We start from the raw sequence: 18,920 nt of genomic DNA, 5'->3' as shown, positions 1-18,920 counted from the left end.
GGCCATGGTTGCCTGCAGGCAACAGGAGAAGCAGGTTATGCATTTATACCAGGGTAATAGAAACCCAGCCACAGGTCCTGGTCTCTTTGAACTCAATTGAGCTTGTCACCCTCTTGCTGACCAGAATCTCTGCATTGGAACAGCAAATGATCACATCAGTGGTGTAAAATATTTAAACTGACCCGTCGGGCCACCTCTTGGCGCCGTTAACCCATACTTTACTCCCTTGGTTCGTTGTCAAGCCCTCGTCGTGCGTGTTTGACCATGAAAGTAAGGGTGATCTCCATCCTCGAAGATAACTATATGTACCTGATCATTGATGAGCAGACCAAAGAAGCAATTGCAGTCGCCCCCGCTGTACCGCAAAGGGTAAGGTCTGATGGTTTCTAAAAGTTGTCGCGTATCCATCCCCTTTTTGCATCCGTTTAGAACCCAGCTGATGCAACAACATCTGAATGCAAAGCTTTTGCAGATAGTGAAACGAGAAGGGTTAACCCTGATAGCTGTCCTCACCACACATCATCACTGATAAGCCAAACCCTGACAGCTGTCATTTGTTGTGGTGCCAATCTTTTGGACCTTTTTGGCAATCAGAAGAATCCTTTTTTCCATGCAAGAGGCAATGAAGATTTGAGATCCCAGGACTGAGGGTGTATGGAGGTGATAACCGCATCAAAGGCCTGGCAGATAAAGTATCCAACAGCCAAGAGTTGAAGGTATTGTAGTCACAATGCTGTCTCAATGACAGTGCTGCAAAATAAAGCACCTAAGAAGAGCAGTTGCACATGCATAGAGATGCTGTCACATAAGGCATGATGTTCCAGAGTTATTAGGAGTGAGTTCTTAAATGCTGTATACTAATGCTTTTCCCACAGTTCAACTCCATCAATGCGAGGTGCCTCTTCACCCCCTGCCGCCACCACACTGCTGGACACATATGCTACTTCGTCTGGGAGGATGACTGCACTGATTCGCCTGCTGTTTTCACAAGTTAGGCAGCAGGAGACGTTATATCAATTGCCCCTGTTATGGATAGGCCTACAGTGCATCATACAGTATCTCTGCTCCCACATCTGGAATGCTGTTTGGATTGTCAGGAGACAAACTCTTTGTCGGTGGCTGCGGAAAGTTTTTTGAAGGCACCGCAGAACAGATGCATCACAACCCGACAGAAGTGTTGGGGACCTTGCCTTAAGACACAGTAAGTCTCTACACTACAGTGACCAATACTACAGACCAGCATTTAGCACAACAGGAAGGTATGGTGGGTGCGCATTTCATAAACATATGGTGAGCCTCCACAGAGATATTGATACTCCTGAGCAGCATATAACAGCAAGATGTTTGAGCTTTTCGTAAATATTTACTTGATAGGATAGGCCTACTTGCCAGTATGGCAAAAGTACTGTAGCTTAAGTGTTGCAGCTAATAATGGCCATTTATGGAAATTCAAAACAACGTACATGGAGATGAATGATCCACCTTTTCATGTATGAAAAGTGCAGTTTTCCCAGTCATAATGAATACTTGGAATTTAATGGTGGTGGTAAGTATTCCTGAAAAAGGCAACATTTGTGAATGGGCAGCATGAATTCTGGAAATATACCAATAAAATATTAGACAGTGCACCTTTAAAGTACACATTCATATAGTTTTCAGAAGGTGTTCTGTTCTGTGGCCATGAGTACACAAAGAGGAACCTCAAGTTCGCTTTACTGGTGGAGCCGGAGAACGAGAAAGTCAAAGAGATGCTGACCTGGGCAAAGGTGTGTTGTGTTGTGTTGTGTTGTGTGCGCGCGACTTAGCGAGAGAGAGGCAGAGAGAGAAATATTTGTGTATGTGTTCGAGAGGGAGAGAGAGAAAGAACATCATCTGGTGTGTATGTTTGTATATTACACTTCATAAGGCACATGGTGGCAGGAGGGAGTATTCTTCATGCACAGAAGGCCTACTTAATTATGAACTGTTACACACATTAATAACATTTCTGGGAGAAGAAAAACATACCTCTTGCCAGTATGACGATATGGGTCTTGAAATTAGCAATTGTCTTTTTGTGGCAAGGCCAGAGATGATGATGACCAACCGACAGTCCCCTCGACATTACTGGAGGAATTTGAGTACAACCCCTTCCTCCGACTCTCGTGAGTACTTACCTGGTAACACAACAACCAGATAGGTCAGGGGTGCGTTTCTCGAAAGTGTAGCTGTTAGCCAGTTAGCAACTTGGGTAGTTGCCAATGGGAAGTTGCATTGCAAACAACAAAGTAGCTAATGCAGTTTAGCAACTACGCTTTCGAGAAATGCACCCCAGAATAGTAGTGTCAATGAAGCAATTGCATGTTTGAACTGAACTGTATGGATCACTTTTCTATGTAACAAGAGGTCACATCTGCACACTAAACAGTAATTTGACTGAAACACGATTGCCAGTTAACATTACCTGAATTTTATCTGCAAGAGTTTGCGCCTTCAATCAACATGAACTCACAGAATTCACAACACATGGAGACAAAGGAAACTTGGGAAGACATAGAAAGCACTGTTGTGTTGTGAATTAAGGCAGAATCTGTCAAACTGCCACAGATTTTGCGTTCCAAGGGGTCGTGTTCATTTCATGGAATTTTGTGAGACTTGAGGTTGAATTCAATCATGAAGGTGCATCTGAGCTTTAGCCCGGTTTGGTTGATTCAGGTCTTCCCTCTCCTGCCCATCACAGGTGCGAGGCTGTGCAGAAGTTCACAGGGAGGACGGATCCCGTGGAGGTGCTGAAAGTGCTCCACAAGTAGCCTGATAAACCAGCCTAAATGTAAGACCGGAGATGAAAAAATTCGGCGTCCAGCGGGTGGCGCTGGTTTACCAGGCTACTCCGCAACGAGAAGGACAACTTCAAAAAGCCCAAGGACAGGGGGCGTTGTGGCGCAGCGCGCTAAGCCCCCCACATTTGCCCACCCTCGGGGACCCCGGTTCGAGTCCGTCATTTCCCGATCCTTCCCTGTCTCTCTGCCCCATTCGCTTCCTGTCACCATCTTCAACTGCCCTGTCAAATAAAGGCATAAAAGCCCATAAAAAAAATATATATAGTGAGTCCAATATGTATTTGATCCCTTGCTGATTTTGCCGGTTTGCCCACTAATAAAGACATGATCAGTCTATGCATTTATGATAATATGTATTCAAACATGGAGAGACAGAATATCAAAAAGAAATTCCAGAAAATAACTTAAAAGAATATATTTTAATTTATTTGTATTCAATTTAGGCCAATAAGTATTTGACCCCTCTAGCTAAAGAGGATAAAGTGCTTTGTGGCAAAGCCCTATATGTCTAGCACTGAGGTTAGATGCTTCTTTTAGTTAATGACAATGTTTGTGCATATAGTAGAAAATATTTTTTGCCCATTTTTCTTTGCACATTATCTCTAAAACATTAATAGTTTGTGGCTGTAGCTTGGCAAATGGGAGGTTCAGTTCTCTCCATAGAATTACTATAGGGTTAATATTTGGAGACTGTCTAGGCCACTTCACGACTTTAATATGCTTCTTATTGAGCCACTCCTTTGTTGCATTGACTGTATGTTGTGTATTATTGTCATGTTGGGAGATCCAAAAATGGCCCACACTTCAGTGTAGTGGTGGAGGGAAGGACGTTTGCACTCAGGATTGCACATTACATGTCTCCCTCCATCCATTCATTGACGATGCGAAGTTGTCCTGTGCCTTGCCCAGACAAACACCCTCAAACCATAATGATACCACTTTCATGCATGATGGTGAGGAGGGTGTTCTTGGGATCATAGACAGCAGTACTCTTTCTCAAAACACATTGAATTGTGATAATGTCAAACAGCTTGATTTTGGTTTCATCTGACTACAGCACCTCCTTATCATATCCTAAACCAGTCTGATGTTTGTTGGCAAACCTCAAGTGGGACTGCGCCGGTTCCTTCTGAAGTAGAGGTACCATGTGTGCACTACAGGATTTTAAACCTCTGTGGCATTAAGTGCTACCAGTAGTTTTATCAGTGATTTTGGTCCCAGTAGCTTTGATATCATTGCCTAGTTCATCCCGTACAGCTCTAGGGTGATTTCTTTCTGTTCTCATGATTATCAAATCCCTACAAAAGGTCAAATCTTGTATAGAACCCCAGACAGGCTGATGGATAGTCATTTTGTATTCCTCACATTTTGGAAGAAATGCATCAACAGCTGGGTCATTAATACCCAGTCTCTTTCTTGTGGCTTTGCAGTCTATTTAATCTTTGTTCAGGTCTAACATCGTGTCCCTGATATCATTTGACCACTCTTTGGTCTTTCCCATGCTGGTGAGGTTGGAGTGTGACTGATTCACTCATACTATGGACTGATTCTGCTGATTCAATGTGTCTTTTATGCATGTTAGTATGTACAGGTGTCTTTAATTCAGATGACAAGTTGATCGGAAGTGCCCATCTGGTCTGTGGGCCCGGAACTGTAATCAGTTGGCAGGGGATCAAATACTTATTTTGCTCGATGAAATGGAAATAAATTAATATATATTCTCTTCAGTTAATTTCTGGATTTTCTTTTTGATATTCTGTCTCTCCATATTAGATTACATATTATCATAACATTTATTGACTGATCATGTCTTTTTTAGTAGGCAAACCAACAAAATCAGCAAGGGATCAAATACATATTGGACTCACTGTATATATATATATATATATATATATATAAAAAAGCCCAAGGACAGAGTGCCGCCCCAGGTTCTGATGGCCCTGGAGTGGGATCTACTGGACTCCTGACGAGACAACCCCTGGCTGCTCTGCATACTACCATGTCACCAGAGACAACATGAGGACTTACAAAAACACGCATGCACACACACACACCTGAACTTCACCTGCGATGGGAGACAAGTTTACATGCTTCATACCAAGAGCAGACACTTTATTATTTCAATGCACTTTCTGTATTTATCCTTGTTGACTTCTGTGTGCCTGATCGATGCATGTGACCCTGGCTCTCCACCACTGAATAACAGTCAGATGGCTATGCACTTCTGTTGCAGACAGGCAGGGCCCACTGTTTGTATGGCAAATGAACTTGAGTGTATACTAGTGAGGTTTATAATACTATATATAGCTCAGATCAGTTGGTTAATTTGTAATATTATTTATTTGTAATATTACAAACTCAAGAGGTCTGAAAGTGATACTGTCCCATTTTTGGAAATCAGGTTATTTTACACCTCCCCTTGAGTTAAATAATAGAGTTTTACCGTTCTCCTGTACTTTCAACCGTTCTCTGGGTATGGCAGTGCAAATTTTACCTCCAAGCTAGCAGTTAACATTGAGTCCTATGAGACCAGCTGGCGGCTAACTGCGATTAACACTGCCATAACCAGAGAACGGTTGAAAGTACAGGAGAACGGTAAAACCTTATTATTTAACTCAAGGGGAGGTGTAAAATAAGCTGATTTCCAAAAATGGGACAGTATCAACCCTTTCATGCAGACACCATGAAAAAAATGTGCAAGATTTTTTATATATTGATTTTCTCACTCATAATGGAGCTAATATGAAGAATCTTTTGGAATTTTTCAAAAATCTCTTTTGATGTGGAAGTTATTTTACTGTCCACATATGTGGACACTGCGCATCAAAGGAGTGAAAAGTTATATAGGCCTATACTGTATTTCAAGTTCAAATTAAGCTGTTTTATTCATTTTTATGGTGTTTTATGCTATATAACAACACAATATAACACTTTAACACCATATATCACTGTAATTAACCAACAACAAAAGCATATATATAAAAATAGCATTGTNTATATAGGCGTCATAGAAAAATAATATGTGGGAAATTCTTATTGCATGCAAGAAGACAGCCAATGCTGGTGAACAAAAAGCTCAGTTTGATTCAGCATGTACTCTAGCTCAATCTTACATCATTTATGTTGTCCCTGTATAAAAGGTAATGTGAAATTTGCCTCCAGACACATGCGTTCTGTAGTCATTCATCAGCATTTTCAAGTATTTTCTGTAAAAAAAAAAATAGTGTTAAATAGACCCCCTATTATAAATGTAAGTTAATTTACTTACTTTCCATGTTACCTTGTGTCATATTACAACATTATATGACACTTATGCATTATACATTACACTATTTAAGGAACAAAGATTAAAAAAAGAGGAAAAAACCTGTCAATTTAGCAATATTTACATACACAGCTATGGCAAGATTTGTGGGGAAACCTTGTTGCATGTGGAAAAAACCTTAAATTCTGATGAAGAGACACATCTGTATTTGATTCAGCATGGATTCTAGCTCAATCCTACATCATTTATGTTGTCCCTATATGAAAGGTAATATGAAATTTGCCTCCAGACACATGCGTTCTGTAGTCATTCATCAGCATTTTTCAAGTATTTTCTGTAAAAATAGTGTTAAATAGACCCCCTATTATAAATGTAAGTTAATTTTACTTACTTTCCATGTTACCTTGTGTCATATTACAACATATATGACACTTATGCATTATACATTACACTATTTAGGAACAAAGATGAAACAAAGAGAAAAAACTCTCAATTTAGCAATATTTACATACACAGCTATGGCAAGATTTGTGGGGAAACCTTGTTGTATGTGGAAAAAACCTTAAATTCTGATGAAGACACATCTGTATTTGATTCAGCATGGATTCTAGCTCAATCCTACATCATTTATGTTGTCCCTATATGAAAGGTAATATGAAATTTGCCTCCAGACACATGCGTTTTGTAGTCATTCATCAGCATGTTCAAGTATTTTCTGTGAAAAAATAGTGTTAAATAGACCTCCTATTATAAATGCAAGTTATTTTACTTACTTTCCATGTTACTATATGTAATATTACAACATTATATGACACTTACACATTATATATTACAGTATTTAACGAACAAAGATGAAAAAAAGAGAAAAAAAACTGTCAATTTAGCAATATTTACATACACAGCTATGGCAATTTGTTGGGAAATGCTGCATGTGGGGGGAAAAACTTCAATTCTGATGAAGACACATCTGTATTTGATTCAGCATGTATGCTAGCTCCTTCCTACACAATTTGTGTCATCTTTGTGGTGAAAGAAACCCGAAATATGCTATTGACACGTGTGTAAAACACTAATTTTAGGTAGTTTGTCTTGAAATAATGAAATGAAAAGTGATAAATGTGTTAAATATGTTTAAAATATTTTTTTTCACACTATATTTATATACACACTATCATTATAAATGCTCACATCACAAAGTATTTGCCCAAAATGAGCAGAATATACTCAGGGTAATCATAAATAATATGTTTATCATTAGACTCCCTTGATGCGCAACGTCCACATACGTGGACAGTAGCTTTATATTGTATAAAAACCTACCTTTATTGTAAATTTGGATTTTAACAACATAGACTTCTCAAGTGAACTGTACTAAACATCATAATATTTTTTAAAACCTGAAATTGCCCTTTGGTGTGGTTGATTTTCAGATATAAACATGCTTGTTATGGTCATAATTCACATCGGTGGATTTCTTAGATTGATGATGTCATCAAACACTTAATATTTAGTGCAAAAAGTTATAACTGCTGTTAAAGTATTGTAATGAACCTCATGGTACTTCCCATATACAATTTGGAAAAAAATAACCACTATTTACCTATCTAAAGTGGGGTTAGAATTACTGTCCACGTATGTGGACACCGTGCATGAAAGGGTTAAGTTTGTCTTCCAATATTACATTTCACCTCAATTATATCAATTAAAACATGACCTCCACAGAGGTTCGAAGATAATCATAAAGGCTTAGTGTATAGTGTGAAGTGAGGAAATATGACTATCTCTAATTTTCAATGACAAATCTAAAAAGTAAACCATGCTATTCAGAAGGCTTTGAAAAGGGAACATTTGTGAAACTAGGTGTTAAGATCCTGTAATCTGCAGCACGACCACTTCGGACCTCAAGAACAGTACAGATAAGATTATTCCATTGTAATGTAACAGATGCTTCAAAGTACTGCGAGACTTATGTCACCAGGAGGGCGTGCCAGGCAACAATTCCTTTGCTTCCGCTATGTAGAGAAACTGATTGTCAGTCCAAAGTTCAAACATTTGGTTTACCCTGGCTGTCAATATTTATCCTGTGCACTATGCGAACGAGGCACAGTCCATCTGGCATGAAATGCACTTTACAAACATTACCATAGTTGCGCGTAGAGGTTGAACACAGACCTACTGAACATGTTGTACTGTATATGCATATATATACACCATTTTTTATTTTTAGCTTCAGCTATCTTCAATAAATCACAAATAAGAATACCATCTCAGACTTTTCATTTTTTTCCAAAGCAAGATTAAAGTGACTCAGTATGACATTAAAGGCATTTTAATAAATAAAATATTCAATATTGTTCTATAATTTCTCCAAGTCATGTTATAAATATGGCAGGAATGATTATATACATGCTTGATTCGTAGATATTATGAAAAATACTGCTGATTTCTTGAAAATATAATACACAGTGTACACTACAATTAGTGGGACCAGCTATGGATGAAAATGCAATGCTCAGTAATCAGTCCCAACAACAACAACAACAACAAAAATCACACAGCCCAATATAGTTGGACAACAAAGGCCACAATGCATTTGTACTGCTTTTTAGTGCAAGGTACAGTACATATACACCAGCATGATACTTCATCATAACTTGAAAATCTTACTGCTATTAGTGAAATAAACCAGTCTGGAAGATGGGAGCCTTAGTTTAAGCAGCCTGCATTTTAGAAATAAGTAAAGCTCTCCTCAAACAAGTATTGCTCAGAGGACCAATAAACAACAGAAAGACCTTTGCTTTGGGTTTAGAGAGCAACAAATTGTTGTTACAATAAGATGACCTGTGAAAGGCAACATCCACCTACACCTCTCTTTCCACTCCACCAGTCTTATCTTTGCAGTCAGTGCTTGGCATTGATTTTTTAAAAACTTGTGCGCAGTGAACTTCAGTGGCTTGTGGTGACTGCAAGTCAAGCACCTGCGTGGTTTTGAATCTAGAGGGGGGGTCTCTCTTTCTGGACACCGTTTCTCGCTAACAAATTTAGCATCTTAGTAGGCTGCCAATGCCGACAACTGCATTGCAACCAAGTAAGTTGCTACCTTGGATAGCGCCGACGGTGTTGAGAGGTGCACCCCTGTTCACCATTTGATGACGAGTCCGTTGGTGGCCTTCTCCACGGCGTGGTACTGGGTGTGGAGCAGCTGGCGTGCCCGCGCCTCCCCGATGCTCTGCAGCCAGGTGTGGTAGAGCTGGGCCACGCAGGCCTCCTCCTGGGGGGCGGCGCTCTGCTCGACCTGGTACAGCTCCTCCACGCGCTGCAGCAGCTCCTTGTTGGACTGCTCCTGCTGGGGCTTCAGCTGCCCACCGCCGTTCAGGCAACCTGGGGGAGGAATATGATGAGGGGAGTAGGATGAGGTGGAGAGGAGAGAGGACAGTAGGGAGAGGGGGGGTGCAGTAGGGAAATTCAAAGCCCAACAGAATACAGTGAAACTGACATGCAATATGTCATCATCATCATCAATATTGCATTCAGTGGAGGGCCAAGTAGGTCAGGTCAGAATAGAAGGCATTATGTGGGATTTGAGAACAAAACAGGAGAGGAACGTGGAATATCTGTTTGTATGTAAAGTTAAACCAGATAAACTGGTTCGGCATGACAACCAGGGTTTATTCAAATTCTTTTTAACCCAGAGGCAGAAGAGACTAACCTGTGAATATGGGATATCTTATGATGCAGGAGTCTAAAATATTCCTCCTGTGTGTTACACAACACAGTCTTAAAGGAGAATTCATGCCAATTTCAACATGCAGTTGTATTACTCATGGTACCCTTGACTTATCAGTACGCAACAACAAATTTTTTTTTTTACAAATAAGTTACTAACTGATTTAGCAACACCCTTTCGAGAAACACATCCCTGGATGGGAGTCCGTGCTCACCTGATGGGCATGCCATGACCTCCACAAAGTGATAGGGGGACTTGCCCCTCTTCAGCTTCTGCACCAGGTTCTGAATGTTCCGGAAGCCATAGGTAGCAGCGAAGCGCAGCAGGACCTCCCCGTCCCTCTCCAGCGTCACCTCTTGGAAGTCCTTATTCCTGTCACACAAGGAAAGCAACTTGTGATCGATGGATTACATTACATTACATTGCACTTTGCTAATCGTTTTATCTAAAGGGACTTTGGGTATTGCGTGTACAGTCCCTGGAGCAAAGTGAGGTTAGGTGCCCTGCTCAAGTAGCCTGATAAACCAGACTAAATGTGGATGTCTAATTTAGTCTGGCCTCGATGCATAATACATCCGAAGATTGTTGATGAGAACAACCTTCCATCAAAACCCTGCCCGCTTTGATTCAAAACACATCTTTGCGTTGTAATTGGTTTGCCAGATTCATGGCATTCTGGCTTCATTGAATCATTATGCGAGGCCAGACCCACCCGTAGACAAAACATTTTGCCGTCCAGCGGGTGGCGCTGGTTCACCAGGCTACTGCTCAAGGGCAATTCAGCCATGGCAAACTGCTACGGGTGGGATTCGAACATGTGACCCTCTGATCCCTATTCCCTATGCTAGTCTAAGCAGAACAAAAGCTGTTGATCTTTTCATGCTTTTTTAAAATTAGGTTGCATGTTGCAAAAACTTTTCTTTACCCAATTCATTTAACCACAATTTCACATTCTGAACAGTGAACTTTTTTTAAGAGATATAACATGGCGGCAGGACTCACTTGAGAGTTTTATAGGTCAGTTCCTTCACGTCCTCCCCAAAAAGCTCTTTAGCAGCGTGGATAAAGGTGTGGTGCAGATAGCCACCTGAGCCACTGCCTGCATGGGACAGGAACTCATCTCCACACACGTGGCTAAACCTAGAAACAGACAGACAGACAGACACACACACACACATTAATGCTTTAATTTACATGTTAAGAAGGATATTATTACAGTAACATGTACTATGAAAGTTCCAGTGGAGTGTTATTGCTACATACATGGGGTCTAATGGTGCAGCTTCAACATCACTCAAAGATACACCCTCCTCCTCCAGCATCTTCAGAACCTCACCTAAATGAGCAGAGACACAAAGAGGAGCAGAGACACAACATATAAACCCACACTCACAAGAAATAAGGCTCTACACCTGGGGAGTCTTGCTGCACGTTGGAAAGAGGTAGGTCTACACACTGTGCTCGAAAAACAGGACAAAAATAAAATCTCAATTTTTTGGAGCACAATTGGCAGTGTGTAGACCTTTGTAGTAGTCCATTGTCTGACACTATTGTCTGGCACCTGGCACCCGCCTTAATTTCCCTCGGGATTAATAAATAAACTATACTCTAAAGCACACTTCCTGACGAAGGCTTCATGCCGAAACGCGTTGAAGTATTTTAATCATGCTATGCCCAACAAAATAAAGGCATTTTAATTACAAAGAAGATGAGTGCCTTGGTATTTCTAAAAAAAAATTTGAAATCAACCAAGCCTGTCACCAAAGAGCACCATCTTAAAAAACTAGACAGTTCCAGGAAGCACTCCAACTGGACTTCATTCTGATACTCTAAAGCTACTTTGGATGTACACACCCACAACTGAAAACGTCTGCCCGCTCACTACAAAATTGACAAAAGTGAATAAGCAGCTGAACAAGCTTGTGAGTGATTCTACGATTCGACTGCGCTTTTAAGTCCATGGATTTTATTTGCCAATTCCACTAACTATTAACTGCATCCAATGATGGTTTTGGACATTAGCACACATTTATCTTTCATATAATACAGAAAATGTAGACATGGCATTATTTCCCTCAGCACGAATGAATATTTAATACTGGTTTTGGGCGTTTTCATGCCGTCCTGTTTTCCAAATGTCAGATTCAGTCTTCATATTAGCATGTAAAGAAACTTGTTTTGCCCAAGACGATTGCAAATGTTGATTCACAGTAATCATCACAATATGACAAAACTGTCAGAAAGACCACTGTCCTTTCCATTATACATGAAATTTGCCATTTTGTGTGTGTCCACGAAAACTATGTGAACCGTGTCACGGTCTGAAACCCCCTCCATAAATCAGTAATGGTTTGGTCTTAGGCCATACGAATAACATCACGTGATATCATAACCTCTTTGGGATATGGGAAGACTTTTTGGTAAGTTTTGAGCTCCATCCTTCCATAATTTAATCCATTATTTTTCATGTTCTCATAGCGGGAAAATTGCCTGTCAACTGTGTTATCAACATATTCATAAGAATCTGAATTAGAAATCACATGTAGAAAAACACAGATAAAGCATACAAATACATGAATTGATTAAGGTGTTGTGGTAGAACTTCTGAGGTCCTCAGTTAGCACAACACCATAAAAATGGCTGAAATGTCAAGTCGTGTTACCGTCAATGGTGTTACAATAAGCTATGACAGTTGAGGAGTAGTATGTTTTTGCCAATTTATCTCCATATTGACAGACAAACAAACAAAATAATTTGTGTTCTAGGGAGATGGGTTTGTCTGCTCTGTTTTTTCTCCTAAAAAAGTGGCGACTTGTTCCCCTGCACTGTTGACCGTAACACAGTTGAGTAACACGGTTGACTGTTTTGAGAGTGTTTTTGTGCTATTGATCCCTTATGTGTTGGAAAAATCCTATGAACAGACACTAGGGATTATCTCTGGAGAAGGAAGTCTTGTGTAAGGAGGGTGACTAAATTCAAATAAGACGTTACAGGGATTTATAATGAAAAATGTGTCAGTCTGTATCACAGTGAATCATAAAATCCTACTTATGAAGCTCAACAATCACATTTTCTATATCAGTTGCACAGATTTATGACAACATTATTGCTAAGGGACATAAGCACTTTCAAACGTATGTCGTTTCAACTCTGTAGTATTTTTATATACGTTTGAAATGACATAGTATTTGTCCATAACACTGTTGACAAAATAATCAAGCAAATGTTCGCTTTCATTAGAGTATTTATCAAATGATTTAAGATTAAGCTTGGCAATTTGTATGTTTGGAAACTTAAATATATACACTATGTAAACATCTAGGTAATTTAGTTGGAAAAAAAACCCTAATATTTGACATTTTGCTTTTGCCAAAAGCGCAGGCGAATCGTAGAATCACTCTTAATTGTTTTTAACACATTTTGAACGCGTTTTATTCCCTGCTGGAATGACATGGGAATAGGCGATTCATCATACCATGTGACATTGATAAATGAATACATTCTGATTAGTTTCCAACGAATCCCATCATAGTTCATGGTTTGCCATAACAATAACTAGATTTTACCTTTCTTTTCTGCACTGGTCACTTAAAAAACTTCCCTGCAGCCGTTTACTGAATTTGCCATTTCCCCACAGAAAAAGCATTCCAATTCTGTGTTTGCCTTCATTGTGTACACACAGTGGCTGTGCTATTGTATCTTACCTGAGGTGATGACACAGTCCACCTCTCTCGTCTCAGCTTCGCTCAAATAGAAATCTGGCCGGGAGGCCTCAAGTTTCTTGTCATAACATGGCATCACAGTCACGTGGTAGATCCTCTGAGCAGACACACCCTGTGAAAGAGTGTCACTCTTGTAAATGAAGTCGCCCAACACAGAAGCCATATTGTAGTCAGGTGATCACCGTCAGCAGAAGGACTTATGATTGATGACATTTTTTTTACTATATTGTCCATTTTATGCATATTTATTATTTTCCAATTCCAACCTGTATGTACATGAAAAGCATTTGGATTTAAGCATTCCAGGTAACGTACTGTACATTTGTGTTATGAGATCTTTGATCCAAGGAGCCCAACATCCTAAATCAGATGTGCATAATTATTAGGCAATGTTGTTATCCTTTGGGAAAATGGGCCACAATAGAAACCTAACAAAGTCTGAAAAGTATATAAACTATCGTAAAGTCTTCCAGGGGGATGTGGCTGTCTAGAAATTGCCAAGACATTGGTCAAGTGATCAACCCCTCTTTCATTACACAAATGTACGTTACCTGGAATGCTTAAATCCAATTAGTTGTCATGTTCATACAGGTTGGAATTGGAAAATATGCATAAAATGGACTACATGGTCAAAAGACTTGTTCGCCAAATAATTCTGCACACAATGTAAATTCAAGACCTGTCTAATACACTTAAGGCCTCAATGCTACGTTAAGCTTTAACAGTCAATAACTATTCTTTAACCTTTGATTTCCTTATTTTGAATTAAATTTAATTTAACATTGCAAATTTTGACAAAGGGCTGGTGAAATGACAATTACACCTCACAAACATTAAGTATACAAGTACAAACATCAAACATGTATGCGAGAGGTCCCGGGTTCATATCTCGGACGAGCCCTGTATGCAGTGCAGTTGGCGGTGCCAATCATTTGTTGGGGCAGCCCTGGCCTATTGGTTAAAGAGTTGGTCTGTCAATCTAGGGGTTGCCAGTTCGAATCCCCCTGACCTCTCCCTACACCTCCATCCATGGCTGAAGTGCCCTTGAGCACAGCACCTAACCCCACACTGCTCCAGGGACTGTAACCAATACCCTGAAAATAATAGTTGTAAGTCGCTTTGAACAAATGAAAGCGTCAGCTAAATGTAATGTAATGTAATGTATACATTAAGATGGCAAAGGACATAGCCAAATGGCTTCTCCAGCAGCTGCATGTGACTGATTATGGATCCAGACTCAGCACCTGTTGCTCAGCAAAGTAGTTCTTCACCAGGGAGCCCATCATCTGCTGTGGGGAGCGTGTGGTACTGATGTATGGAAGGATGAACTCCCCATGAGTCTTCTCAGCATAGCAAATCCAACCTGACATGCATAAGATTTGTTACAAAAGAAACAAAAAAATGAGATTATCCATGTATTGACAATAAACTAACAAAGGGATTGCCCATTTAATGTTGAAGGGCAAAAGAAACTCAAAAATGAGCCTATCCATCTACAGACAAGAATGAGTCTACCAATCTACTGACAAAAATGAGCCTACCGTATCCATCTACTGACAAAAATGAACCTATCCATTGATTGACAATAAACTAACAAAGGGATTTACTGCCCATTTACAAAGGCATTGCCCATTTACTGTTACATTTTATAGGAACCACTAGCCATTCATGATGAGGATGGTTGTTCCGATTCAAATACTGCTAGGATAGGATGCTTTGGTTATGGGTAGAGAGGAGACACATCCTTCACCTGGACAGGCGGAGGCCAGCATGGGTAAAGCCTTCTTGTCATCCTCCTTCCGCTGGAAGCGCTGGATAAACTCTCTTTGGCTCTCCAGCAGGCTGAAGTTGCGACTGAAGCTAGTGTCAAACACGTAGTGAACACCTGGAATCCAAAAACAACAAAGCAAAAACTCAATCAGACATTTCCAGGTCTCCTTCCATCATTCTGAGAGGGTGCTATTAGTAAATGGCATTCATCTGTAGTAGTGGTATACCTGCAGGTTGAGAATAGTGGACTACATGCAGAGAAGGTGACTGGCTCACTTAATACCTAATACAGGTTTGTTCCACTAACTTATCCTATATACTTATCCTATTCTGCACTAAACCCAAACATACACACACTGACACACAACTCACTCACACACACACATACACAGACACACACACAGACGCACACCGCACATTCTACCTGCACTAAACAAACAAACAAACACACACACACACACACACACACACACACACACACACACACACACACACACACACACACACACACACACACACACACACACACACTGCTGCTGGTGTATTTGATAAACCTATTTTAATTATTTATTTTTCTTCAAATGCTACTATTACTATGTCAGAACGCTATAAAGGACTTTTAGAAAAAGCACAACAAAATACCTCCTCTTAATGTATGTTCTCTACAAGTCTTCTGTTGTCCAGTCTTGCACTTTAAATGTCTGTATGAGCACTGTCTATGTCCATACTGTCTTATGTCCATTTATGAGTACTGTCTATGTCTATACTGTCTATGTCCTTACCTAGATTAGTCTATGTCTGCATGGGAGAGCAAGAAACGTAATTTCAAATTCTTTGTATGACCAGTGCATGTAAAGAAATTGAGAATAAAACTTGACTTGACTTGACTTGACTTGACTATAGAAAACTTATACATGCCCAATACCATAGAAAATTCAAACTAAATCAGGATGATTTGGGCAGCCCATGCAGTTTTTCACATGGGCTCATGCATAGGCTAGGACATGATTTGAGTGTGGACCCCACAGCCTCTCCTTCGTTCAGTGGGCCCAGAATTTCTAGATGCACTCCTGACCTCCTCTTGTCTGGTTCTTGCCAGACTATTATCTCACCTGCGATATAGTCCATTTATTTTCCGGTAGTGGAGGTACATCTAAATTATTATTTAAATTAACATCTACCGCTTGATGGAAAGCTGGTTTTGCATCTGGTGTCGACATGATGGAACTGTAAATAAACAATAAGCTTTTGTTTGGTTTTGTCTTGCCCCGCCTTCCCTTTAGTGCTTAGGATCCCAAACTCAGGCAAAGATTTCAGATTGGAACAACTGTGCAAGGCAGCAAGGGATTTCCCAGGCTATATCTCCTTTATCCATTTCCCTTATTACCAGAGACTGTTTATAGGAGAAGAAACACTTCAGAAAGTGTCCATAGGAATGAACGTGGGCAATTTGTAATGCCAATATGGCTTGCACATATCCCACCTGTCCGGTAACAAGAGCTAATTACTTGCTGAGCTGCGCTGTCATTTATCCAATCATCTCGCCGCCTCGACACATAAGCTTTTACAACTGCTCTAACCCAATCAGTATGCCTTCGGAATATCGGCTTCCTCTGGTCGGTGGCAGATGACATTTGCGACTCACATTGGGTATCTACTCGCATGGTGTTGCTACAGAGTCCGCGCCACTTGATCCTACAGGCCACGAAGCAGAATGTGTTGTTGTGAAATGCCAAGCACGTGCAGTTCAAAAATAGTGGTAGGAAAATGATTAACAGCGTTGCTTTCATATACAGCCAATCCTAGATAGCCCTCATACGGTAATCTGTTTTCGATTGTGATTGCAACCATATGGGTTGTGCATCGGTCAGTTGTCCCATTCCTGTTTTTCTCATTCATTCTTAGATGCCCATGGTCTTACTAATCTGAAATAGCTCCCCTGAGACTTAGCCAAGATGGCCACGGAGTGAAATGGCTTTTGGGAAAATGACTTTGCTATTACTCACCCAGGCTTTTTAAGAAGGATGTGAGCCTCCTGCCAGCATCACTGCTGCTCAGGCCATAATGTGCGGCCAGAGAAGCTCTGGACTGGGGAGACACGGACACAACCACCACCACCTGCTGATCACCACCACTCTGCCGCACACGCACACGCACACACACACACACACACACACACAGTTACTTCCCTGTATGGTGTAGGCCTAACTACATTGCAATCCACAAAATAGCTCACCTTGTGATTAATCAAACACAAAATCAATGATGTTAAGGACTACAAGATTGGCGTTTCACATTCCGTTATTAATAGACGCTTGCTTCACACTACTAGAGGAATACGCTGGTGTCATAAGATAGCTGGTTTCTCCAGAAATTGGTTACCCAGATAGGCTATCAGAACCCAGAGTAGGGTTATCATCACTGTTTTAGTTATGAGCATCACTGTGGTTCTCCCATCTGGGTAACAGGCTGTTGGGGGGTAACAAGAAATGCTGTATTTTTACATCGGTACAAAGCAAAGCATCTACCCCAAGATGTGTACCTTGTTTTGGCGTAGTACTCGGAAGAGCTCCTCGTGACTCTGCTGCGTGATCAGAACACTCTCCGCCGATGTGATGCAGCCACTGCATGCTAAGCAGTCGTTAAGCGTGATCTTGGCCTTCTCCAGCTTCTGTTTCCTGCCATCCTAAGAAGTAGGAACAAAATAAACATTCCGGGTTTTTGTTCCGTCTTGGCTTGTGTGTCTTTCAGAGTTAGCTTGCCGTACGTGTCTGTAACTGGGTGACTTGTACTTCGTGTACATGTACTTACCTGATTAACTTGGAAATAATTTCCATCATCTTCGATTTGAATTTTGGCCAAGGATCGCCCCTGTTTCTTCTCTACTTTTATAGGCTTTACACATTCCTACAACAACAACAAAACCGAGAATTGATCAAGGTTACACTCCCATCATTTGATACACAAACATTAAAAGTTACACACACATTTAAGTTGCACGTGCTACATGCATATGTAGTGTAAACTCCAGACGTACAGTAATTACTTTAGGTATGTGATGTAAACCAACTGTTAGCAACTAACACTATGACAGATAGCAAATGACTGCATTTCAGGCGCATGTGTGTGACCCTAGTCCTTTTCTATGTTTAAAACATAGATTTAAATGCGTAGATGGGTACATACAGACACAATACCTAATACATAATGAATTCAAAAACACGTTGAAGTAACAAACAACTGAACAGTTTTCGTTGTTACCTGTGATGGAGTAATGAAATCATCGAGATCTGTCAACTGTAAAACACCGCTGAAGTGCGACGCCATGTTTATCCAGTGTGCCGTAAAGTAATACGTCAAAGTTGACAAGCATTGTCGCAAGATGTCGTACAACTGTCAATGGGAGGGAGCGCCGAGCGCGCCTGGCCAGAGTCACCTATCTTTCCACAGACACCTAAACGACCAGACATGTACATAGCATCCTATTAACAACTGTATAATTATTCAGCACATTAAACGTGAAATTGTGTATTTTTTATTTCCTAAAATATATACACCAACACACGATGAAAATGTATTTTCGACATATAGAAATAAATAGCTTTTGTTATAGGCTT

General features: G+C 40.4%; 2 protein-coding genes across 2 annotated transcripts; one reads left to right on the top strand and one right to left on the bottom strand.

The window, feature by feature from the left end:
- The first annotated feature begins 264 nt into the window (after positions 1-264).
- Positions 265-4,786, top strand: LOC134465126 (hydroxyacylglutathione hydrolase-like protein). Its single transcript, XM_063218592.1, is given in 10 exon segments — positions 265-369; positions 464-528; positions 597-631; positions 634-716; positions 876-990; positions 1,098-1,205; positions 1,663-1,766; positions 2,065-2,144; positions 2,720-2,798; positions 4,715-4,786. Coding segments are annotated over 10 exon segments (846 nt in total).
- A 3,611-nt stretch (positions 4,787-8,397) lies between these two features.
- narfl (nuclear prelamin A recognition factor-like) lies at positions 8,398-18,701 on the bottom strand. The gene is made up of 11 exons (XM_063190688.1): positions 18,565-18,701; positions 18,115-18,210; positions 17,846-17,989; positions 17,310-17,439; positions 15,284-15,418; positions 14,778-14,896; positions 13,516-13,645; positions 11,075-11,147; positions 10,814-10,951; positions 10,026-10,183; positions 8,398-9,465 (listed from the first exon to the last, which is right to left on the bottom strand). Exons 1-11 carry the CDS (start codon positions 18,628-18,630, stop codon positions 9,224-9,226), a joined length of 1,431 nt encoding a protein of 476 aa, XP_063046758.1. The 5' UTR covers positions 18,631-18,701; the 3' UTR covers positions 8,398-9,223.
- Between the last annotated feature and the right edge of the window lie 219 nt (positions 18,702-18,920).

This window comes from Engraulis encrasicolus, chromosome 2 (genome assembly GCF_034702125.1).
Source record: "Engraulis encrasicolus isolate BLACKSEA-1 chromosome 2, IST_EnEncr_1.0, whole genome shotgun sequence".
Lineage (NCBI taxonomy): Eukaryota > Metazoa > Chordata > Actinopteri > Clupeiformes > Engraulidae > Engraulis > Engraulis encrasicolus.
Note: the sequence above shows the minus strand (reverse complement) of the source record. Positions and strands in the feature narration are given on the sequence as shown.

Bases quoted from the DNA above. Each gene is read 5' to 3' on its own strand.
- narfl (XM_063190688.1), bottom strand. From the start codon at position 18,630: ATGGCGTCGCACTTCAGCGGTGTTTTACAGTTGACAGATCTCGATGAT. The intron at 17,440-17,845 runs GTACACATCTTG...CGTGTGCGGCAG, and splicing joins GAGTACTACGCCAAAACAAG to AGTGGTGGTGATCAGCAGGT. The intron at 9,466-10,025 runs GTGAGCACGGAC...TTCCTCCCCCAG, and splicing joins GGTCATGGCATGCCCATCAG to GTTGCCTGAACGGCGGTGGG.